Source organism: Rhynchophorus ferrugineus, unplaced genomic scaffold (genome assembly GCF_030347505.1).
Source record: "Rhynchophorus ferrugineus isolate W39M unplaced genomic scaffold, kcgeb_rfMv2 rfM1, whole genome shotgun sequence".
Classification (NCBI taxonomy): domain Eukaryota; kingdom Metazoa; phylum Arthropoda; class Insecta; order Coleoptera; family Curculionidae; genus Rhynchophorus; species Rhynchophorus ferrugineus.
In genome coordinates, this window is record NW_027472580.1 from 71849593 (window position 1) to 71868062 (window position 18470).

An 18470-nucleotide genomic window follows, 5' to 3' on the forward strand; every position below is an offset into this window, starting at 1 on the left:
CCGGGATAGTTGTCATGAGGCGACATTCAGATTGATCTGATGTGCATGACGCCATTGCCTCGCTTGTAACGTATCTGTGACTCGCGTTTCGACCATCTCAGAGAATGTTTCGGGTAATTCTCGGAAGCGCAGGAAGGTTCGGTGGACCGGACACGACCATCCTCTTCGAGAGCTAACATGGAACTGATAGCACGGTAGTAACTAGATCCACTAACATTTTATGTTTTCTGGGGTGATCCATCTCGCAGAATTTTTTTAGTTTTTTTTAACGTTTTTATTGTTACGAGATATTGAAACAAAACAAAAATTTTAAACCTATTCTTAATTCTTGTAAATTTGTCAGGACGTAAGGAATTTGCTAAGGACTATCATAAATGTATACCGTCTGAGCAGTTGTTTTGTGAAGGTCTTTACTAACCCCCTTTAGGAAGAAACCCTTTATTTACTATTTTACAAATAATAGCACGGTCTAGGTCTGTTTTTTTAGTCCCATTACCTATTTTAATGGATACCGAACCAGCAATCTATGAGTAGCATCATCTGAAACGGATAAATGTGTTTTAATGTACTTTTATTACTGATATGTGCTGGGATACTTTAACATGTACGGAGTAGCATGCATTTCCTAGAACTTAAATTGAACTTAGCTTGAACATTTTATAGTAGCTCAAGTTGTTTGACTCAATATTCCGATATCCTACGGGTTGTTCAGTAGTTATTGGTTCCACGTTGATGCGTTCTTCAAAACTTCTTAAGTCATTTCATTTGGAGATCATTATAAACTTTTCCTTAATAACATGGTAATAAATACTGGCAGTTAAACGTGAAAAATTATTTTCATAGTATCGGATTATAAATTAATAAATAGTAAAAAACGTATTGGGTAATAGTAATTTATGCGCGATTTGAAATCGTATAATCCAATAAACAGGTCAGTTAAAAAGTCTCCGGCCTATCATAGTAAAACACATTTTTTTTTCAACATAATTCCCTTCAAGGGTGATACACTGATTATAGCGATCCTCCAACTTCTCGATGCCATTTTTGTAGTACGATTTGTCCTTTGCTTCAGAATAGGCATCAGTTTCGGCGATCACCTCTTCATTCGACGAAAATTTCTTCCCATTCTTTTGAGATCTGAGAACAGGAAATAGTCGCTTGGGGCCAGATCTGGAGATTGCGGTGTATGAGGAAGCAATTCGACGCCCAATTCATGGATTTTTGCCATCGTTTTCACTAACTTGTGGCACGGTGCATTGTTCTGGTGAAGCAGCACTTTCTTTTTCTCCCAATGCAGCCGTTTTCCGGCGATTTCGTTCTTCAAACGGTCCAATAACGCTATGTAATAGTTGATGGTCCTTCCTTTTTCAAGGTAGTCGATGAAAATTATTCCATGCGCATCCCAATATACAGACGCCATAACCTTCTCAACCGACTGTTACGTTTTCCCACACTTTGGAGTATGCAGTCCACTCGGATGACTCTCGATTGAACTTCGGAGTGAAATGATGGAGCCATGTTTCATCCATTGTCACATATAAACGCTAAAACTCGGGTTTATTACGCTTGATCATCTTCAAACGCTGTTCTGAATCATCAACTAGTCGTTTTTGGTCAAAAGTGAGTGCGCGGCACCCACTTTGCATAGAGCTTTCTCATACCCAAATATTCGTGAATGATATGATGTACACGTTCAGTTGATATCTTTAGAGTGTCTGCTATTTCATTCAGTTCATCATTTTGTGGATTACTAATTCAAAAATATCTATATATGAAATGTATTATATTGTAGCTTGGATTTAAGCTATCGAATACTGATTATTGTTACTGGTAGATAAAATCATTTACGCAAAAATACACTCGGCTTAATAACATATTAGCTGTAATGAGCTGTGAAGTGTCAAACTAAGTATGTAGTAGAAAATATACAGCGAATAACGTTAAATAAATAAAAATAACTTTGATAACAAAATGTATTTTATTTTTTGGTAACAAAAGTTAATATATTAACATATTGCCATGAATAAATAACTTGTGCTATGATGGCAACATGCCTCTATTTCTTTTAAATTGGGCACCGCTTTTCCTATTGTGGTTCGCTTGACTCGATTTGTTCGCATTTTTTCTCTGTCTATTGATAACAACACTTTTATCTTGGCCTTGGCCTTTAGGTTTACCTATGAAATTGCGCACGACATTATAGTAAACTTAGAACGTTTTCAAAAGTTTACTATGACACTTACCAACCACATCACTTTTGGAGTTATTAGCTTTAGGAGGAGCTCGAGCGCCTTGCTTCGCTCTAAATCTAGCTTCTCGTCTTTCTCGGATAACAGCAGGATCTTCGCAAAAATTCAATGTATTCCTTGAGGAACCTGCTTTGTCATCTTCCTCCTTCGACAAACAATTTAAATGCAATTAATTTCATTAACAACAGCAAATAATATAGAAATACAAATATACCTCTGAGGACGAGCTGTCCTCTTCTAATTCTATATTTCGTCTATTAGGATTTTTAACTGGTAATTCTTCAGTTAAGCGATTGTCTGGAAGCTGGATGGCGACATCATCATCGAATCGATCGTCATATTCATCATCGTACATATAATCATAACCACACTGTCTGTAAAAACAGGCTAAATATTATGATATATTAATGGTAGCTAAAGATTAATAGAACTAATTCTAAATCCAGTTTGTATATAACGTATTTCGCTAAATTACTAAATGTGATATCGTTAATACAAAATAATTCCTAAAGTGTGGATCTTATTTATTATTAAACATTTTTTCGATATACACTACTTTAAATAAATTCAGTAGATATAAATTTTCCCTTGAGGCACCTTTTCTAAACTTAATATTATAATATTTTGGATTACAAAGGCTGGAAACAGAAAGAAACAGCTTGTGAAGTAGCTTATTATTCAGAATCGGAGAAAATATGCAAGAACAAAAATACTAAGGAACAGAAATACTAGCACCGGCTTGGTTGGCGCAGTGGTAAAGGCGACAAGACGGTCCGTAAGAGTGCAAAATCGGAAGGCATAATGCCGAGGGCTGTGGTTCGGAGCCCACGTTAAACTGTAGGTCCAGTCCAGATAAACCCTCGTTGGTAAAATGAATACTTTAAAATATAAAAAAACTGGCTTGGTTGACGCAGTGGTAAAGGCGAGAGAACGGTCCACCTACCGTTGCGATAATCGCAGCTTTGAATCCTGCTGGGGCATGGTCGTAAATTTATGTTTGTGATTTGGTAAAATGGAATGGAGAGAAAATATATATAAAAAAAAGCGGATACTAGATAGCGGCGCCTTCTCTAGTTGTATCCAGAATAATAACTGATGTCAGCGGAGAAAAACGCTGTGTGTGCTTCGGACAAAGAATTTCATAATTTTTAGAAGTAAACATTCAATGAGTAATCCATTTGCTCAATATTTTGGAATGGAGACGCTTTTGAATTAAAATGTTAAATCAAAAAATTAGATTCTTTCTCTTAAATCGTTTTTCCAATTAAGAAGCAATGTTCAACTACAATAACTCTCCGGATTTAATGAAGCAACTAAACTCAGAAAAACAAAGAAAATTTTAAATCGTAGACTTCAATCATATTTATGGAACGGATAGACGTCGAATTACAATCTAGACTCTGTTAACTAAAACTTGCTATAATAAGCATATAATAATGTCCACTAGCTAAAATAATTAATAATAAGGAATAACGATAAGTGAATGATAATCTTCAAGCCAGTCATATCCTTATAAAATCATTCAAATCTATTCAACGTTTCTCATTTAAGACTATAATAGTAACTTACACTCCTTCTAACACCAATTTTTTAATTTCTTTCTTATCATTCTTGTCGTCGAGTAATGTGAGGGCGTCTTTATATTCCGGTTTTTTTCCTAAAATTAATCAAATCAATAAAATCATATAAAACTTATGTCTTTCATACCTTTATAAGCTAAAATTGGTTTTTCTGGCTCAGGTTCTGGTGGTACCCGAATTTGATCAAATGGTATCTCTAATATATGAGGTGGTAAATTATTTTCGAGAATTGCATTTATAACATCTGTGCTATTGAAGTTATATGACTCCAGACATTTTAACGCAAAACCGTCGCCCAAATGAGGAAACATCTCAAGGATACATCTAATTCTATCCTCTACATCATTTTCATTTATGATGTTTTGTGTGCCTGAGGGACCTGACAGATCATTTAAAACTGCATCAGTTGAATTTGGTGTGGTTTGCACATTTTCTTTTAAGTCACTATTAATCTTGTTTTTGCCTAATTTTATATATTCTTCTAATTTTTTCTTGCGTGGTAATTTATTTATACAAGACACTATAAAATCTGTTCTTGTTGAATCGCTTTTTAATTATTAAGGTTTAAACATTATCTATAATGTGCAACTTGGGTGATAAATAATTATAATCTTTTTTATTTTATAGTGCATTCATTTAAATGTTTAAATTTAAAAAAGGATACACATCACAACAGCTCTGGAACATTTCATTCTGATTCGCAACATTATAAATAGCATTATAATCACAAATAAAATAATCTTCTTCCAAAGCAGTAGTCATAAGTTTTAAATATACTTCAGCAATTGCTTGCTGTGTCACAGTATCTCCCCTTCAAATCCAGAATTATTTTACTTCAATTTTTGATTTATTATATTTCAATGACTTACATGTTTCCTAAAGTTTTATCTACACACTCAGATATAAAAACATGATATAAGTCTATAAGTTCACTTCTACCTAAACTCATTTCTTTTAATACTTTTTTATACAATTCAGCCTCTTGTGATATTTCATCTCTATCTTCTAATATTTCATATAATTCCTTGTACACATTGACATAAATATAAGGTAATCTAAAACATAGTTTAAAATTAGTTTTTATTATGTTAAAAGATTAAAAAAAGGGAAAAATAGCTTACTTAAACGGGTAATCTTTGTTTAAAGTCATTTCAATAGCAGGTTTGTAAATCTGAAATAAAATGTTCAAAGTTGCTACTGTATTTAGGATGTAGTTAACTAGACTATAAATCCAGCTTAAACTAAAAATTAAAGGTCGTTTCTCTATTGAAACTGGAATAGTAACATTAAAGTTTTGATCACCCAACAAATAGCCATGAAGCATTTCTAAAACCTGTTTAAAACAGACAGATGAGACTCAATTCTGTACCTATTTTGTAACTTACAATGAAGTTTTGATCAACTGTTGTTTCCACTTCTTTGATGATAAAATCTAAATGTAATGAATTTTCAAAGTATATGCTTGATACTCTATTAATAAATTCTAAATGTACATCTTTATATAACAATCCTAAGGTTATCACAATTGGTAAATTTAATAATTTTTTTTCTATTAATTTGGATACACCAAAAGATTCGGGCATATATTCTATCTAAAATACAAAATTCATAAATGTTTAAAAATAATATTAAGACATAATTAATACCTCATTTTGTTTAAATAATAACAGTCTTTCATATAGTAGATGAAATTTTTCATAAATTGCTTTATAAGTTTTGCTATATTTATCATCTAAATATTTAATCTGGAAAGGAGATATTGTATTTAATACGAAACTTCTTAAAGAAATTGGTGCTGACGGTTCGAAAAGAATGGTACACCAAAATTGATGATAACTGCACTCCAAAAGAAAATCAAGACACTGGAGAAATAACATATTATTGGTTTCAACATTATTATTAGCCTCTAAATCACTAATTAAGGAATATGGTTGATATATATAAAAATAAGTTCTTGGTAGCCATTTTTTATCTAATGCTGGAATAACTTCACATTTTTTTTCAAAATATGTATTTTCTATTTCACTGTCAGAAAGATCTTCAAGATTCTGCAAAATTGCACAATATGGTATGTTAAATAGAACAAAATTTAATTAGTTGCCTTACTATATCTTTAGGTAAATTTTTTTTTAATTCTTTTGAATGCTTTTCCAAATGGATCTGTGTAATCGGTAGCTTATTCGGATTCTTTAAATAAACATTAATATAGTATATTAAATATTAATGATTTAAAAATACTTCTAAAATGTTACCTTAAACACTTGGATGAATGTATAATTTATATTCATTTTTTCGTTTTCATTAAGCCTTAAAATTTGATCTTCTAAATTCATGATAATTTAAAATATTTATTTCTTTTAATTTTAATGGGAAATTCGTTTAATAAGTAATTCCCCCAGCTAAGCAATACAGAAGAAATAACATAACCTATATCTCACATTAACTTAAATAATGTTAAACGTCAATTGACATTGTTAACAGGTTTGAGAAAAATAAAAGCTCTGTATCTAAAAAATCATATATAAAATATAATGTAAAATTTGAATGCTTATTATTGTATTATTATTATAGTTTCATACACTAGGTAAAGAAAATTATCCATCTTTAAATATATAATGTTGGTACTACTGATAGTAAAATTGAAATTACGACTATTGTCTATTGGAAGATAAATATGTCAATAAATTTGACATTCGATCTCTACTTTGTGACAACATCAACAATTCAGGATTTACCTTTAAAATACAAAAAACATGGGAAATGTGGATACTAAATTAAATTTCCGGAAAGCTGTTGTACAATTAACTTCTAAGTCTGAGGTACATTTTTAATGTGATAATAAATCTACGAGTCATTTCTTAATTTATATATAAAAAACGACTAAACATATGCCCTTAATTTAATCTCTTATATCAATATATAGTATATTTTACTATCATACAATAAATATACATCAACTAAATGAGTAAATTAGTATAGAGATTAATTTATCATTAAAAAAATATACTATTTTTAGCCTATTAATGCTAATGATGATACTTTTTGGGAGCAATTTTGGTCAGAAAATGTGTCAAATGTGCAAGATATTTTTACACTTATACCAGCTACAGAAATAAGACAATTAAGAGAAGATGCTCCCACGAATTTGGCGACATTGTGCTATAAAGCAGTTGAAAAATTGGTCAAAGCTGTTGATAATAGTTGCAGGACACATAGAGAGCAACAGACTGGTATTGTTAGTAAAATGCCTTTTCATTAATGAGCTGATTAATTTTTTTCTAGTTTTAAATTGTACACGTTTGTTGACAAGAATCTTGCCATATATTTTTGAAGATGCAGAATGGAAAGGTTTTTTCTGGTCTTCTCTACCAAGTAAAAATGAGGAAGATGAACAAGAATCAGTACCACTAGCTCAATCGCTTCTTAGTGCAATATGTGTAAGTTATTCACCTTAAAATTTTACATAATATTTCTATTTCATACATATTTTAGGATTTATTATTCTGTCCAGATTTTACTGTTGCCGTGGGACGAAGAAGTGGTCCGGTAAATCAATAAATTGTCATATAATTGCATTAAATTTGATAATTTGTTTGTTACATAGGACAAAGCTGAGGATTTATCTTTAATTGATAGCTGTGAATATATTTGGGAATCAGGTGTTGGTTTTGCACAGTCGCCACCGAGAAATCCAAATTATGACTCCAATCGCACTGAACTGTTGAAACTGTTGCTGACATGTTTTAGTGAAACAATGTATAGACCACCTGCAGATATTGCTCATAATCCTAACAAGTGGATTATGTAAGTATTATTGACAAAAATTAAAAGCAAACATAAGTAGCTGCGAATGGTATAATGAAAACAAATATATAATGTACCAACAAACATTTTCATATTCATGTTTTAAAACATATTTCATTGCATGTTATTATAATTAGTATTTGTTTATATCAGTTTAAATATAGACATGCAATTGTTGAAAAGGCTAATGAATTTGTTTAAAATATCAAGGCCGATCGAAATATTTCATCTCCCGACATCGTTACAGAACTAAACATCAGCCATAAAACGGATTTGAACCTCATTGGGCACGAGGACCCGGCGAAAAAACAGATAGTGAAACTAACTATAGATTCGCGAACTTGAGTTAACGCACGACTGGATGCTGTCGCATGGGGGCAAATTGCAGCCATCGATGAGGTCGTTTCAGTCTGGAGAAGTATCTCAGTATCCCCTGAGGAGCTTATTTTGGAAAACTTAAAGCCGTTTCACCTGGTGTAACAAACTTGAAGTAGACATTAGATTCGTAGAGGAGCACGGATCGAATTAACATCTTGTAAAGAGAGAATCGCGCAGTGCGTAACGATTTTTATGGAAAATGACGGCCTGGGTTTTCAGGGTGTTGATTTGCAATCTCCAGAATGTGAACCACTTGACCGTATTATCGAGCTGTAAACGTTCTTGAATGGTAACCTCGAGCCTGGAGGCCGTGAAGAAAGCAGTGTCGTCAGCGTCAAACGTGACGTCAATGTGCTCTTTTCTCGGCAGATCTGAAATAGATAGGTTAAATAAGGCTGGGACCAGCGGGGGACCTTGAGGTACGCCAGCGTCGATTTGTTTTCGATTGAAGTGTTTTCCTGATCTTGACCTGGAAAGATATGTCCGATATAGATGGGATGAGAGCGGTTAGGTCTTCTGGGAGACCTAACCGTACGCATTTTGCGATCAAACCATCGTGACACCAGACCAGACCTTGCCGAAAGCTTGGGTCCAGGAGGACTGCTCCAAGCTTTTTACGTTGGTCATGAGCGTGGTGGATGTGTGCGGCCAGACGGGTGGCCTGATGGACGCATAAATGGTGAATGCGAAAGCCGAATTGTTCGTCAGTAATGGTGTTGTTTTCCTTTATGAAAGAGTTCAGAGCTGAGTAGAATATTGCCCTCTCGGCAAGCTTCGAAATGGCACTGAGAAGGCTAAAGTGCCTGTAGTCAAATGGAGATGATTTTGCTCCTTTCTTGGATCATGATGGAGTTAATTATGTTTGCCAGTTCCGCGAGCTGCTTATATGGGAGTTTTTTATTGGGGTAATCGATATTCCGTCGAAACCCAGAGATTTTTTGGTTTGAAGTTTGCCGATCATAGACTGTAGAAACTTTGGAGATACCAGATGGTTGAAAAGAAAGGCTGGGATAACTGGTCTTTTGAGGGAATTGGATTCGTTGATGACAATGTCGTTGTCTTTAGGATTGGTGTTTTCTGCGAGAGGAAGACATTTCATCAGGGTATTGTAGGTCTATGCGAAGAGCTCGACCTTTTCTTGGTCAATAACTGAGAAATTTCCTGTAACCGCTGACTGCAGGGGGATGACATTGTACGTCTTCCCCACATCTAGAGACACTCCAGAATGAGGGGGGACCGTCCAGTTTTTGGCCAGCAAGAAATGAGTTCTATTTCATCGCTGGCCAGGTCGAGACGGCCTCCCTTAATCTCTTGCATGCTCTGTTCGCCTTCCTTTTTCTGCAGTATCGAGGGTCAATTTAGCTAATCTGAATATACCATTCTTGATGCGAATTTCACGTTTAATAAAAGGGAGAAAGTTGCTTCCCCACGGTTGGGGTTGTGATGAAATTTCGACTGTAGCAGATTCGTGAGCACGCCTTGAAAAATAAAGAAATCGAGGACTCTTGCTGCGCCTTGAGTAGCTGAGTTGGGGTGATGCGTGGGTTCATCTGGCAAGGCAAGACCATAGCCTAGGCCTGCACTTAGAGCTACGATGGTGTTGCCTGCGGGGTTTGCTCTGGAGCACCCCCAGGTGGAGTGGTGGGCGTTGAAGTCGCCACTTATTATTCTTGGAAATTTTCCTTCGGCGAGTGATTGGTATTCTGTATAGTTGAATGCAGAAGATTTCCTCTACAGGGATGTAATTACGAAGGGACGTTCTTGAGTATTGGATTTCATGGAGGTTGTTTCGAAATTGTTTGCTAATAACGAGGTAGGAGCTTCTGTTTGACTCTTTTTTGGCGAGAATTGCGGTTTCACCGCCTCGACCCGGGGTTCTATCGTTTCTGTAGACAAAGAAGTGTTCGAAAGAGAGACAATGCGAGGATTTCAGGAAGGTTTCCTGGATTTAATTTCCATTTTCCAATGGAGACTGATTCTGGGACGTTTCTTATAATCGCGCGGAATGCTCTCTCCTCCAGATGACAGAAGGAATAGTAAGGATAATTTTCCTCGAACGGGGTAGTGAGTTTTTGGTAATCGTCGCTTGTGAGGACGAATAAATGAGATTCATGATACTTTTCTTGTCACGGAGCACTACAGGTGGGATTTTTTGTTATGAGCGAGTTTGAGAAACGGTCGCCGAAGTGGTTGGCACTGTTTTTGCTGTGGTTAGCCTGGCTACTTACCTGCTTAGGCTGATTTGGTCTGGTGGTGATTTGTTTCGGCGGTAGTTGTAGGGCTGTTCTGGTAATCGGCTTGGTTTGCTCTAGCCTGGTGGCGAATTTAGTTATCGAGAGCTGTACGTTAGCCTTGGCTCTTGATTAGGTGGCTTGAATGGCCGGCATGGTTTTGGTTTGGAAGCAGTTGCTTGTTTCGCCTTGTTGGAGGTCTTCGGCAGCTGGCTTTCCTGAAGTGGTGTGATGGATCCTCTCTTCCTTTTTCCCAAAAAGGTGAAACCATCATCTGGGTCTTCAGTTTCGTTCGACCGTTCTGGGTCTGGGTTTCTGTGGCAGCGGCAGCCTTCCTTCCCATGGTTTCTTTTTGACATTTCATTAATTCTGTTACGGTGGCTGTGAGGATTTTGATTTCTGCTTTCAGGTCTTCGGACGCCTTTTCGCTCTTTTCCAGCATTTTCGTCTGTTTATTCAGGGCGCATGTCTGTGCTTGGGCGAATATTTTCATTTCGGCTGTCGTCGGAAGATGATCTATTGATCTTAGAAAAGCTGGAATAGTAGTCAGTAAACTGCTCTTTCGGCGCTTACAGACGCTTTTTAAAATTTCGGAGGCGCTGTCGGAAGCGTAATAACGGATTGGCCGTCTCAGAGAAAGTTTGTATTTGTCGGAAGCGCAGAAAGGTTCGGCGGACTAGACACGACCGAACATTAAAAAGAGGCTTCCGAAAATCACTTTATTCAGTTTTTCAGCCAGAAATTTCAAAAGTTTTACAGTGACCGAAGTATGGTTTAATCGGAAAATTGGCAAAATATTATCAGTTAAATGGCACACATACTATTATTTAGGGTTTAAAATTTATATGACTTTGCTTTGAAGAACATTTCATTATTAAATTTAATATGACTTTTTAGGCATCTAACATCAGCGGAAAATCGACATGCTCTACCGATGTTTACATCTCTGCTAAATACAGTTTGTGCATATGACCCTGTAGGATTAGGTGTCCCTTACAATCATTTATTATTTAATGATTCGTTGGAACCACTTGTTGAAGCCGCTCTTCAGATACTGATTGTTACTTTAGATCACGATACCAGTTCATCAACACCTGCTGAATCTGAAGATGTACGTCGTGTTTTTTTATTTAGATTTTTTAATATAAGATGTATATTATAGGTTTCCATACCGGACAATTTATTTATTAATTATTTGTCTCGAATCCATAGAGATGAAGATTTTCAGTTTATTTTAAGTGGGGTAACGCGATTGTTGAACAATCCATTAATGCAAACTTATTTACCAAATTCCACAAAGAAGGTGCATTTTCATCAAGAATTATTAGTATTTTTTTGGAAAATGTGCGATTACAACAAGGTAAGTGTTAGAAAGATACAGGTATCCTGGGTGTTAATTTCACTTAATATCTTTTTTGTAGAAATTTCTGTATTTTGTTTTAAAAAGTAGTGATGTGTTAGAAGTGCTAGTTCCTATTCTGTATCACTTAAATGATTCTCGCGCGGACCAGTGTAAGTATTTAATATTATATTTGATCGAATGGGACGTTTAATCTGTGTTTGTATTTCAGCTCGTGTTGGTTTAATGCACATTGGAGTGTTTATTCTGTTATTACTATCAGGCGAGCGTAATCTTGGCGTAAGGTTAAATAAACCTTACACTGCCACAGTCCCTATGGATATTCCAGTCTTTACGGGAACTCACGCAGATTTGCTCGTTATTGTATTTCATAAAATTATTACAACAGGTCACCAAAGATTACAACCATTGTTTGATTGTTTATTAACGATTCTAGTCAATGGTAAGTAGCCTAACCTTTTTGTTAACTAAAGGGTAGGCCATCTATTAATATATTTATAATAATATTCTTGAAATGTTATTTATTATTATGCAATTATTATTATTGAAATTTTGCAATTATTGCTTGTATATATCCCATACAAAAATGCGTTTCACCAGTAAAGATGATTTTTCGATCAAAATGTGGGTCCGAACGAACATATTTTAATAATGCAGGTTGATAATTTTGAAGTGTTTCTTAATTATATAACTTGCTATGATGATTTGGTACCAGTGGCTGAATGTTAAGTAACAAGTTGAATAGACACCATCAAAACAACATAGCCACTACAAGACTGTCAACGCGGACCTTTATTTGGATACCCTATAGAACTAGTTGAGTGTGACATGTATATGTATAATTTTATTCAAACTTGGTCCAATATGACGACTTTAAACCATTTAATAGCGGACCTATAAATTAACTTATAGTGCATCTTTGCGGAAGACCTTGGTTTGGCTACAAATACGTTTACGTAAGCCGAAATCTAGTAGTTATATAGGCAAACACTTATACCCTATTATAAGTTGAGGTTCTTAGGTCAACACGCTGCAACACCGATCTTTTCGCCTTCTCACCCTTTTTATCTCTAAGCATTTCGGTTTCATTAACTTTATGTATTAGTTTAAACCAGCTACTAATGGAGCCCGATTTTAATTAAAACATTCTTTTAAGCTAATTTGAAATATACATATATAAAAATGAATTGATGTTCGTCAGTCTCACTAAAACTTGAGAAGGCCAGGGAAAATTTATATGGTGGGGAAATATGGAATAATTACGAGGAAGATAAAAAAATAACAATTTTGTTTTTTCATAGAAAGTGTTACTGTCGTAAAAGATCTTCATTTTTGTTGTCAAATATTTATGGGAGCGTCGGAAATTTATTTTGTGTAAAATGTTGAATACTGATTAAAACTACCAGTCACTATTATCAAACTGCTTTTAGAACACGGGATGTATTAAAACATAGAAGATAATTTTTCGGCACTGACCGTTTGATACTTAACCACGATTTATATATTTTTTCATACCTTGGTCGAAAATTCGTACTTTCGTCCGTAATAACAGGGAAGAAAGTTAAACATTTACTCCCTGTGAGTTGTTTGTTGTTTACAAATTATTTACCACTGTCATTAACGTTGCTACCTCTAGCCTTAAAAATAATCAATGTTGTTTTGTCACCAATCGATTCAGTAATCTAGAAAAAATTAACAATACGTTATCATCTAATGAATCCACGGACGAGGAATGTTATAAGAAATTTTGATGTAGAAACCGCGATTGATAATAAATACAGATACGTTGCTCAAGAAGTCTATTGATGTCGGGGGTATATGCTCATCAAAATTTAAAGTTAAATTAATAACGTATTTTCGACCGGCTATAAAAAAAATCGTATACACCACAAGGGCCGAAAGTTGAATTGTCGAACTTGCTCTTAGTGATTCCTGAGGCGAATACTATTATATAAATGTAGCAATTTTTTGATAGGTAAATTGATTGATAATCAAGCAAAAAAGGTAATGACTTAATATGAAAATACTATGTCGTATAGGATATTTTACAGGATTGTATGTGCCAACGGTAATTTCGGATCTTATTCTCGATTTTGGCAAAATGAATATTCGGCCAAAAAATATTTGAAGAATAGAAGGTTGAAATATGTAGTGATTATTTGTGATAAAGCATATTTTGTAAATGTATTTTGCATTTGTTATTATTTAGTCACAAATTTAGCGCGTGAAAACTTTCTTTGCTTTTATTGTTAAGTTAAACAATGCTAAGGAGGAGACGACCTGACTTAGTTTGTTGGAATCAATCAAATGTGCAACGAACTAACTGACGTACTAACCGCACTAATAACCAGCGAGAGACAGAAAATGATAACGACATATCTCACAATTGCATTTGAGAGTGATTGAAAATAAACTGTATAGGTTTAGAAGGCAACGAGTTCATGCATCCCAAGAACAACAAACGCGAGTACGACACAGTTAAATTGAGCGATTCCGTAGACGTAATGCTCCTGTAATTGAGGAACCAGCAGCATTTCACTATGATGCGGAAATAGATTATGGTGCCAATCAATCACAAGTGATAACACTATTTTTTTTATCTTGGAACTATTTTTTATTTCATTTTTCTCAACATCCTAAACTGTGTATAAATAAAAAGAGATAGATGCTATTTAATTGAAATTATTTCAGGGAAGGATAAATCGAACTTTGTCGTCTAAAAACAGTAAGGTTCGTTTTACTTCGATTTTAGTACATTAGGTTACATACTCGCCAGCAGTGCTCAAAGAAAGCCGATGCGTTAACAAAGAATTTAACATATTTTTGAAAGCTTTACCTGACGCAGGATGCAAAAATGATTGCACCTGCAGGCAAGCTTGACCGCGTTATGTGGAACTGCCTTTGGACATGCCCGCTAAAACCAGCCTTCCCAGTTGATCCTTTGATCACTGCTAGTAGGACATCGGGCACCATTAGCCGAATAACCTTTAAGAGACATGAGGACCTGGCGGGCATTGGCGACAAAAACAACATAGTCTTAGCTGTGAATAGGAACTGACTGCTGCTTGTGGAAACCTAACAAGTCCGGATAAACTTATTGTCAGAGTTTCTTTAATTTTGCAACAATGGAATATTTTATCGGCGAATTTGAGAGCTTTGAACGAATTATAGAACGTTCAGGATGCGCCTGAGAAGCTTGTTTCGGAAGACTTTTATATTAGGCTGGTGTAACGAACGAAATATGTACAAAATGACAGATTGAATTAACATATTATACAACAGACACTTGACTACAGTGGGATGACTGGATCTACAGGTTGTTAAGAGTCGTTATCAATATTTCGAGCCTATAATCGTAATACTAAATATTGGAATTTTTTGGGTGTTAAATTTTATTACAACTCAAATATTTAAAATTTTATATTCCCGTTGTGATAGGCTACTTTTTATTTTATTATTACTCCTCAAACTCTTTAAATGTCTCAACGATAGATTGTCCACCTTATATGTGTTGATAATTTTTTTATCAATATTTTACTATATTTTTATATTTCAATATATATCTTATTTTAATTTTAAAAGAATATTTCTTGGTTTCAGTATCACCATACTTGAAAACTTTATCTATGGTGGCCAGTACCAAATTGTTACATTTACTTGAAGCATTCAGTACACCATGGTTTTTATTTTCGGCACCCCAAAATCATCACCTGGTGTTTTTCTTATTGGAAATATTTAACAATATTATTCAGTATCAGTTTGATGGGAATTCAAATCTGGTCTATACAATAATAAGAAAGAGACAAGTAATATTACTAACCACATTTGTTTTTCTCAAAATTATAGCACAATTTCGAATTGTAGGTTTTTCATAGTTTGGCAAATTTGCCTAGTGATTATGGCACTATTGCGAAGTCAATTAATAAGAAGATCAAGCACAATAAGTTACATGACTCGGTTAGCAGTGAAAATATATGTGAGGCCACTATGGAAGGATCACGACCTGCTTTACCAGCTGAACCGGGAACATTAAATGTATTTCAAGGATATTTTACATATAATTGTTTTAACTAAAGCATTTTATAGGCCACTTTACCAGACACGCCTCAGATTGGACAAATGACGGAAAGAGAATCTGCCCATCCAGTAACGTCGCCAGTAGAGCAACCTCTTACAAACGGAATGGCTGCTGTTACCTTAAACAGCCCAGCAGGTACAGCAGTGTCCATAGGCAATGGTGATGTTAAAAAGGCAAGTTTTTTATTAATTATCTTCGACTAGTATAATGTTTATTTACTTATTATAGGATGATGTAAAGATAGCAGAAGATTCAACAGAAAACAGTTCACCCATTTCTGGATTATCCAGAGCTGTAAATACGGTTAGTGTTACTTATCTGTTTATCTTAAGAATTTATTAGAAAATCTTGGTCAGGGTCTTGGTCTAAACTTTTAAAGTTTTTATTCAACAAACTCATCAAATTACTTTTACAAAACCCCACCATTATTAAATAAGAAGAAGCACTTTTATTATAAATATTTTAAGTATGAAAGACTTATTAGTTACTTTAATTCAACCATTACATACACGACAATGATAAGTTGTGACAAAAAGAAATAAAGTTAAGATAACTTTTTTAGGATATTCACTTCAAACACCAACCCAAATTTTATGAGAAACATACTCTAATGCGTTTTTTTAAAGATTTATTTTAATATATTTATATATCAATTTTTCATAAACCAAAGGTTCTGTTATGAAATTTCTTATTTTATCTGGCATTTCCAATATATTTTCCCGCAGAAAGCTATAAAATTAAAAAAAAACTACTATATAAAACTATGGAAAAAAACTTTTTCTCGGCTGTATGGATTTTCAAAGTAGTGTTCCTTAAGTAGGCTACTTATTTGTTACTGGAAGATATATCTGAATATAAATAGCATTGATAAATCAATTAATTCATTTTCAATATGGTCAATATGGTATTTTGCGGTATTTCAAAATAATATTTGTATTTAACTATAGAATTTACATAGCTTCCCTGAAATCCATTTTATTTTTTTGAAGTAAAAATCTAAATATTCTAATACGCACGTACGAGCTACGCAATTTGGTCAATAGACCTTTTAATAAATTGAGAGATATCAACTATAGCAATCAGTGTATTGCGAATATTTTCGGAAAGAGTGCTCTGCTTATTGCAGTTAGGTTATAAACAAACCACAATTACCATTTGTAATTCATTATTCAAATAATACAGTTCTATTATTGCCCTGTCGACAAATATTTACTTGTTTTAACTAAATCCTGCCTAGCTAATTAAGTTTTATGATATTATTTTGACCTTTAGTTTGTCTTTCACATTTTAACAAATTCACTAATTTTATATGCCTCCATTTTGATTTTGTATTATTTCAATTTCATCTCTTTTTTTACCTAATTTGCATTAGTAATTTCATTTGTTATATTACAGAGAAATAGTTTAAGAGTTTCTACAAATCCAGAAAATTTGTCTGGACACTGGGTACCTACAGGTGAATGGGTACATACCTGGAAAAGTAAATTACCCCTCCAAACAATAATGCGTCTATTACAAGTGTTGGTTCCTCAAGTCGAAAAGATATGTATAGATAAGTATGTACAATTTCTCTTAAACATTTTTGTCCTGAGATGAGGCATTTACTTGATGTCAATAATATTCATATTTATTACAGGGGTTTAACAGACGAAAGTGAAATTTTGAAATTTCTTCAACATGGTACTTTAGTTGGTTTGTTACCTGTTCCACACCCGATTTTGATAAGGAAATACCAGGCTAACTCTGGAACCACCACATGGTTTCGAACTTATATGTGGGGCGTGATCTACCTCAGGTAATTAAATTTCCTTTATTAATAATAAATTCTATACTCACAAGTAATGTCCTATTTAGAAACATGGATCCACCCATTTGGTATGATACTGATGTGAAACTCTTTGAAATACAAAGAGTATAATTTTCGTTTTAACAAAAATATTTGTTATAAGCGTTAGTTTGCGATATGAATCAAAGCATTTATATTGTGTATTAGTTTAATATTTTCTAGATGTATTTATTTTTACTTATTCCATTTAAAGTGTAAATATTATTCTGTTGCTAATTCTTCTGTTAACTTATTATGTTAATTTATAATTTTTCAAAGGAAAAAATACCTCATCTAACTGAATAATAACAAAAAATAAATACATTAATAATTTTTGATCCATTCCTTATATTAGTATTCTTTAAAACTATCAAAAACCATGTTTTTGCTGATAGATATATATAGTATTTATTAGTTTCAAAATGAATATCAGTGTTCCTAGTTTAATTCGTTTTGCTTAATTTGTTATTATAAGCGCACTGTTTCAGTTTAATGCTTCCCATTCTTCCAATGAGATTACAGTTGAGATTGGGATTGAGAAAATTTTTGCGGCACCTTTTCATTTATAATGCTTGTTCTCTATATTAGGACGATTTAAACGATCTAGAGATCAAAAGTATATTCCAAAATGTACATAGATGTAACTTATTTATTCATTTTAATCGAAAATATATATTACTATATTGAAATATTTTCGTTTTTTTATAACCCTTATATAGTTGCTATTAATTAATACATTATAATGTGAAGCTTGATAAAAGGTTTAGTCGCATGACGCATTGATCAAAAAAACATCGAGTCAACAGAAAACATGTTTAAAATGTGGCCACCAACACAAATTGTATTTCTGTTGACTTTGAATGTATTATTTTAAAATTCGTTTAGAGGGTTTCAATAAAATATCTGAGAGAGTTTTATTATTCAACGGATACAGAGTACCAGAAGCAATTATGCTCGAGTTAAGA

At 33.7% G+C, this 18470-nt stretch overlaps 2 protein-coding genes across 3 annotated transcripts; one reads left to right on the plus strand and one right to left on the minus strand.

Moving 5' to 3' along the window:
- Positions 1 to 1959: 1959 nt before the first annotated feature.
- LOC143199670 (activating signal cointegrator 1 complex subunit 2) lies at positions 1960 to 6456 on the minus strand. 2 transcript variants are annotated; one of them, XR_013006520.1, is made up of 12 exons: positions 6082 to 6455; positions 5936 to 6016; positions 5476 to 5877; positions 5215 to 5421; positions 4951 to 5162; positions 4699 to 4884; positions 4494 to 4640; positions 3957 to 4375; positions 3819 to 3906; positions 2464 to 2619; positions 2244 to 2394; positions 1960 to 2177 (listed from the first exon to the last, which is right to left on the minus strand). XR_013006520.1 is itself a non-coding variant. In XM_076409645.1 (12 exons), the coding sequence occupies exons 1-12, from the start codon at positions 6160 to 6162 to the stop codon at positions 2038 to 2040; spliced, it is 2274 nt and encodes a 757-aa protein (XP_076265760.1). In that variant the 5' UTR covers positions 6163 to 6456; the 3' UTR covers positions 1960 to 2037. The 2 variants fall into 2 exon arrangements, 1 of the variants encoding a protein (XP_076265760.1); XM_076409645.1 differs by having other exon boundaries at positions 2464 to 2623; positions 6082 to 6456.
- A 30-nt stretch (positions 6457 to 6486) lies between these two features.
- LOC143199665 (protein HID1) lies at positions 6487 to 18194 on the plus strand. Its single transcript, XM_076409633.1, has 16 exons — positions 6487 to 6648; positions 6846 to 7059; positions 7112 to 7266; positions 7322 to 7375; positions 7434 to 7633; positions 11140 to 11353; positions 11405 to 11602; positions 11664 to 11754; positions 11814 to 12044; positions 15203 to 15408; positions 15467 to 15637; positions 15689 to 15853; positions 15909 to 15983; positions 17076 to 17236; positions 17317 to 17475; positions 17535 to 18194. Exons 1-16 carry the CDS (start codon positions 6583 to 6585, stop codon positions 17596 to 17598), a joined length of 2424 nt encoding a protein of 807 aa, XP_076265748.1. The 5' UTR covers positions 6487 to 6582; the 3' UTR covers positions 17599 to 18194.
- Positions 18195 to 18470: the final 276 nt, after the last annotated feature.

What these genes read in the sequence shown, in the direction of transcription:
- LOC143199670 (XM_076409645.1), bottom strand. Translation starts at nt 6,162, where the DNA reads ATGAATTTAGAAGATCAAATTTTAAGGCTTAATGAAAACGAAAAAATG. An exon ending in TTCCAGAGCTGTTGTGATGT is followed by an intron (nt 4,376 to 4,493) that starts GTATCCTTTTTT and finishes ATAATTAAAAAG; the next exon opens with CGATTCAACAAGAACAGATT. An exon ending in CTCCAAAAGTGATGTGGTTG is followed by an intron (nt 2,178 to 2,243) that starts GTAAGTGTCATA and finishes GCAATTTCATAG; the next exon opens with GTAAACCTAAAGGCCAAGGC.
- LOC143199665 (XM_076409633.1), top strand. Translation starts at nt 6,583, where the DNA reads ATGGGAAATGTGGATACTAAATTAAATTTCCGGAAAGCTGTTGTACAA. An exon ending in TGGGACGAAGAAGTGGTCCG is followed by an intron (nt 7,376 to 7,433) that starts GTAAATCAATAA and finishes TTTGTTACATAG; the next exon opens with GACAAAGCTGAGGATTTATC. An exon ending in CACCTGCTGAATCTGAAGAT is followed by an intron (nt 11,354 to 11,404) that starts GTACGTCGTGTT and finishes TGTATATTATAG; the next exon opens with GTTTCCATACCGGACAATTT.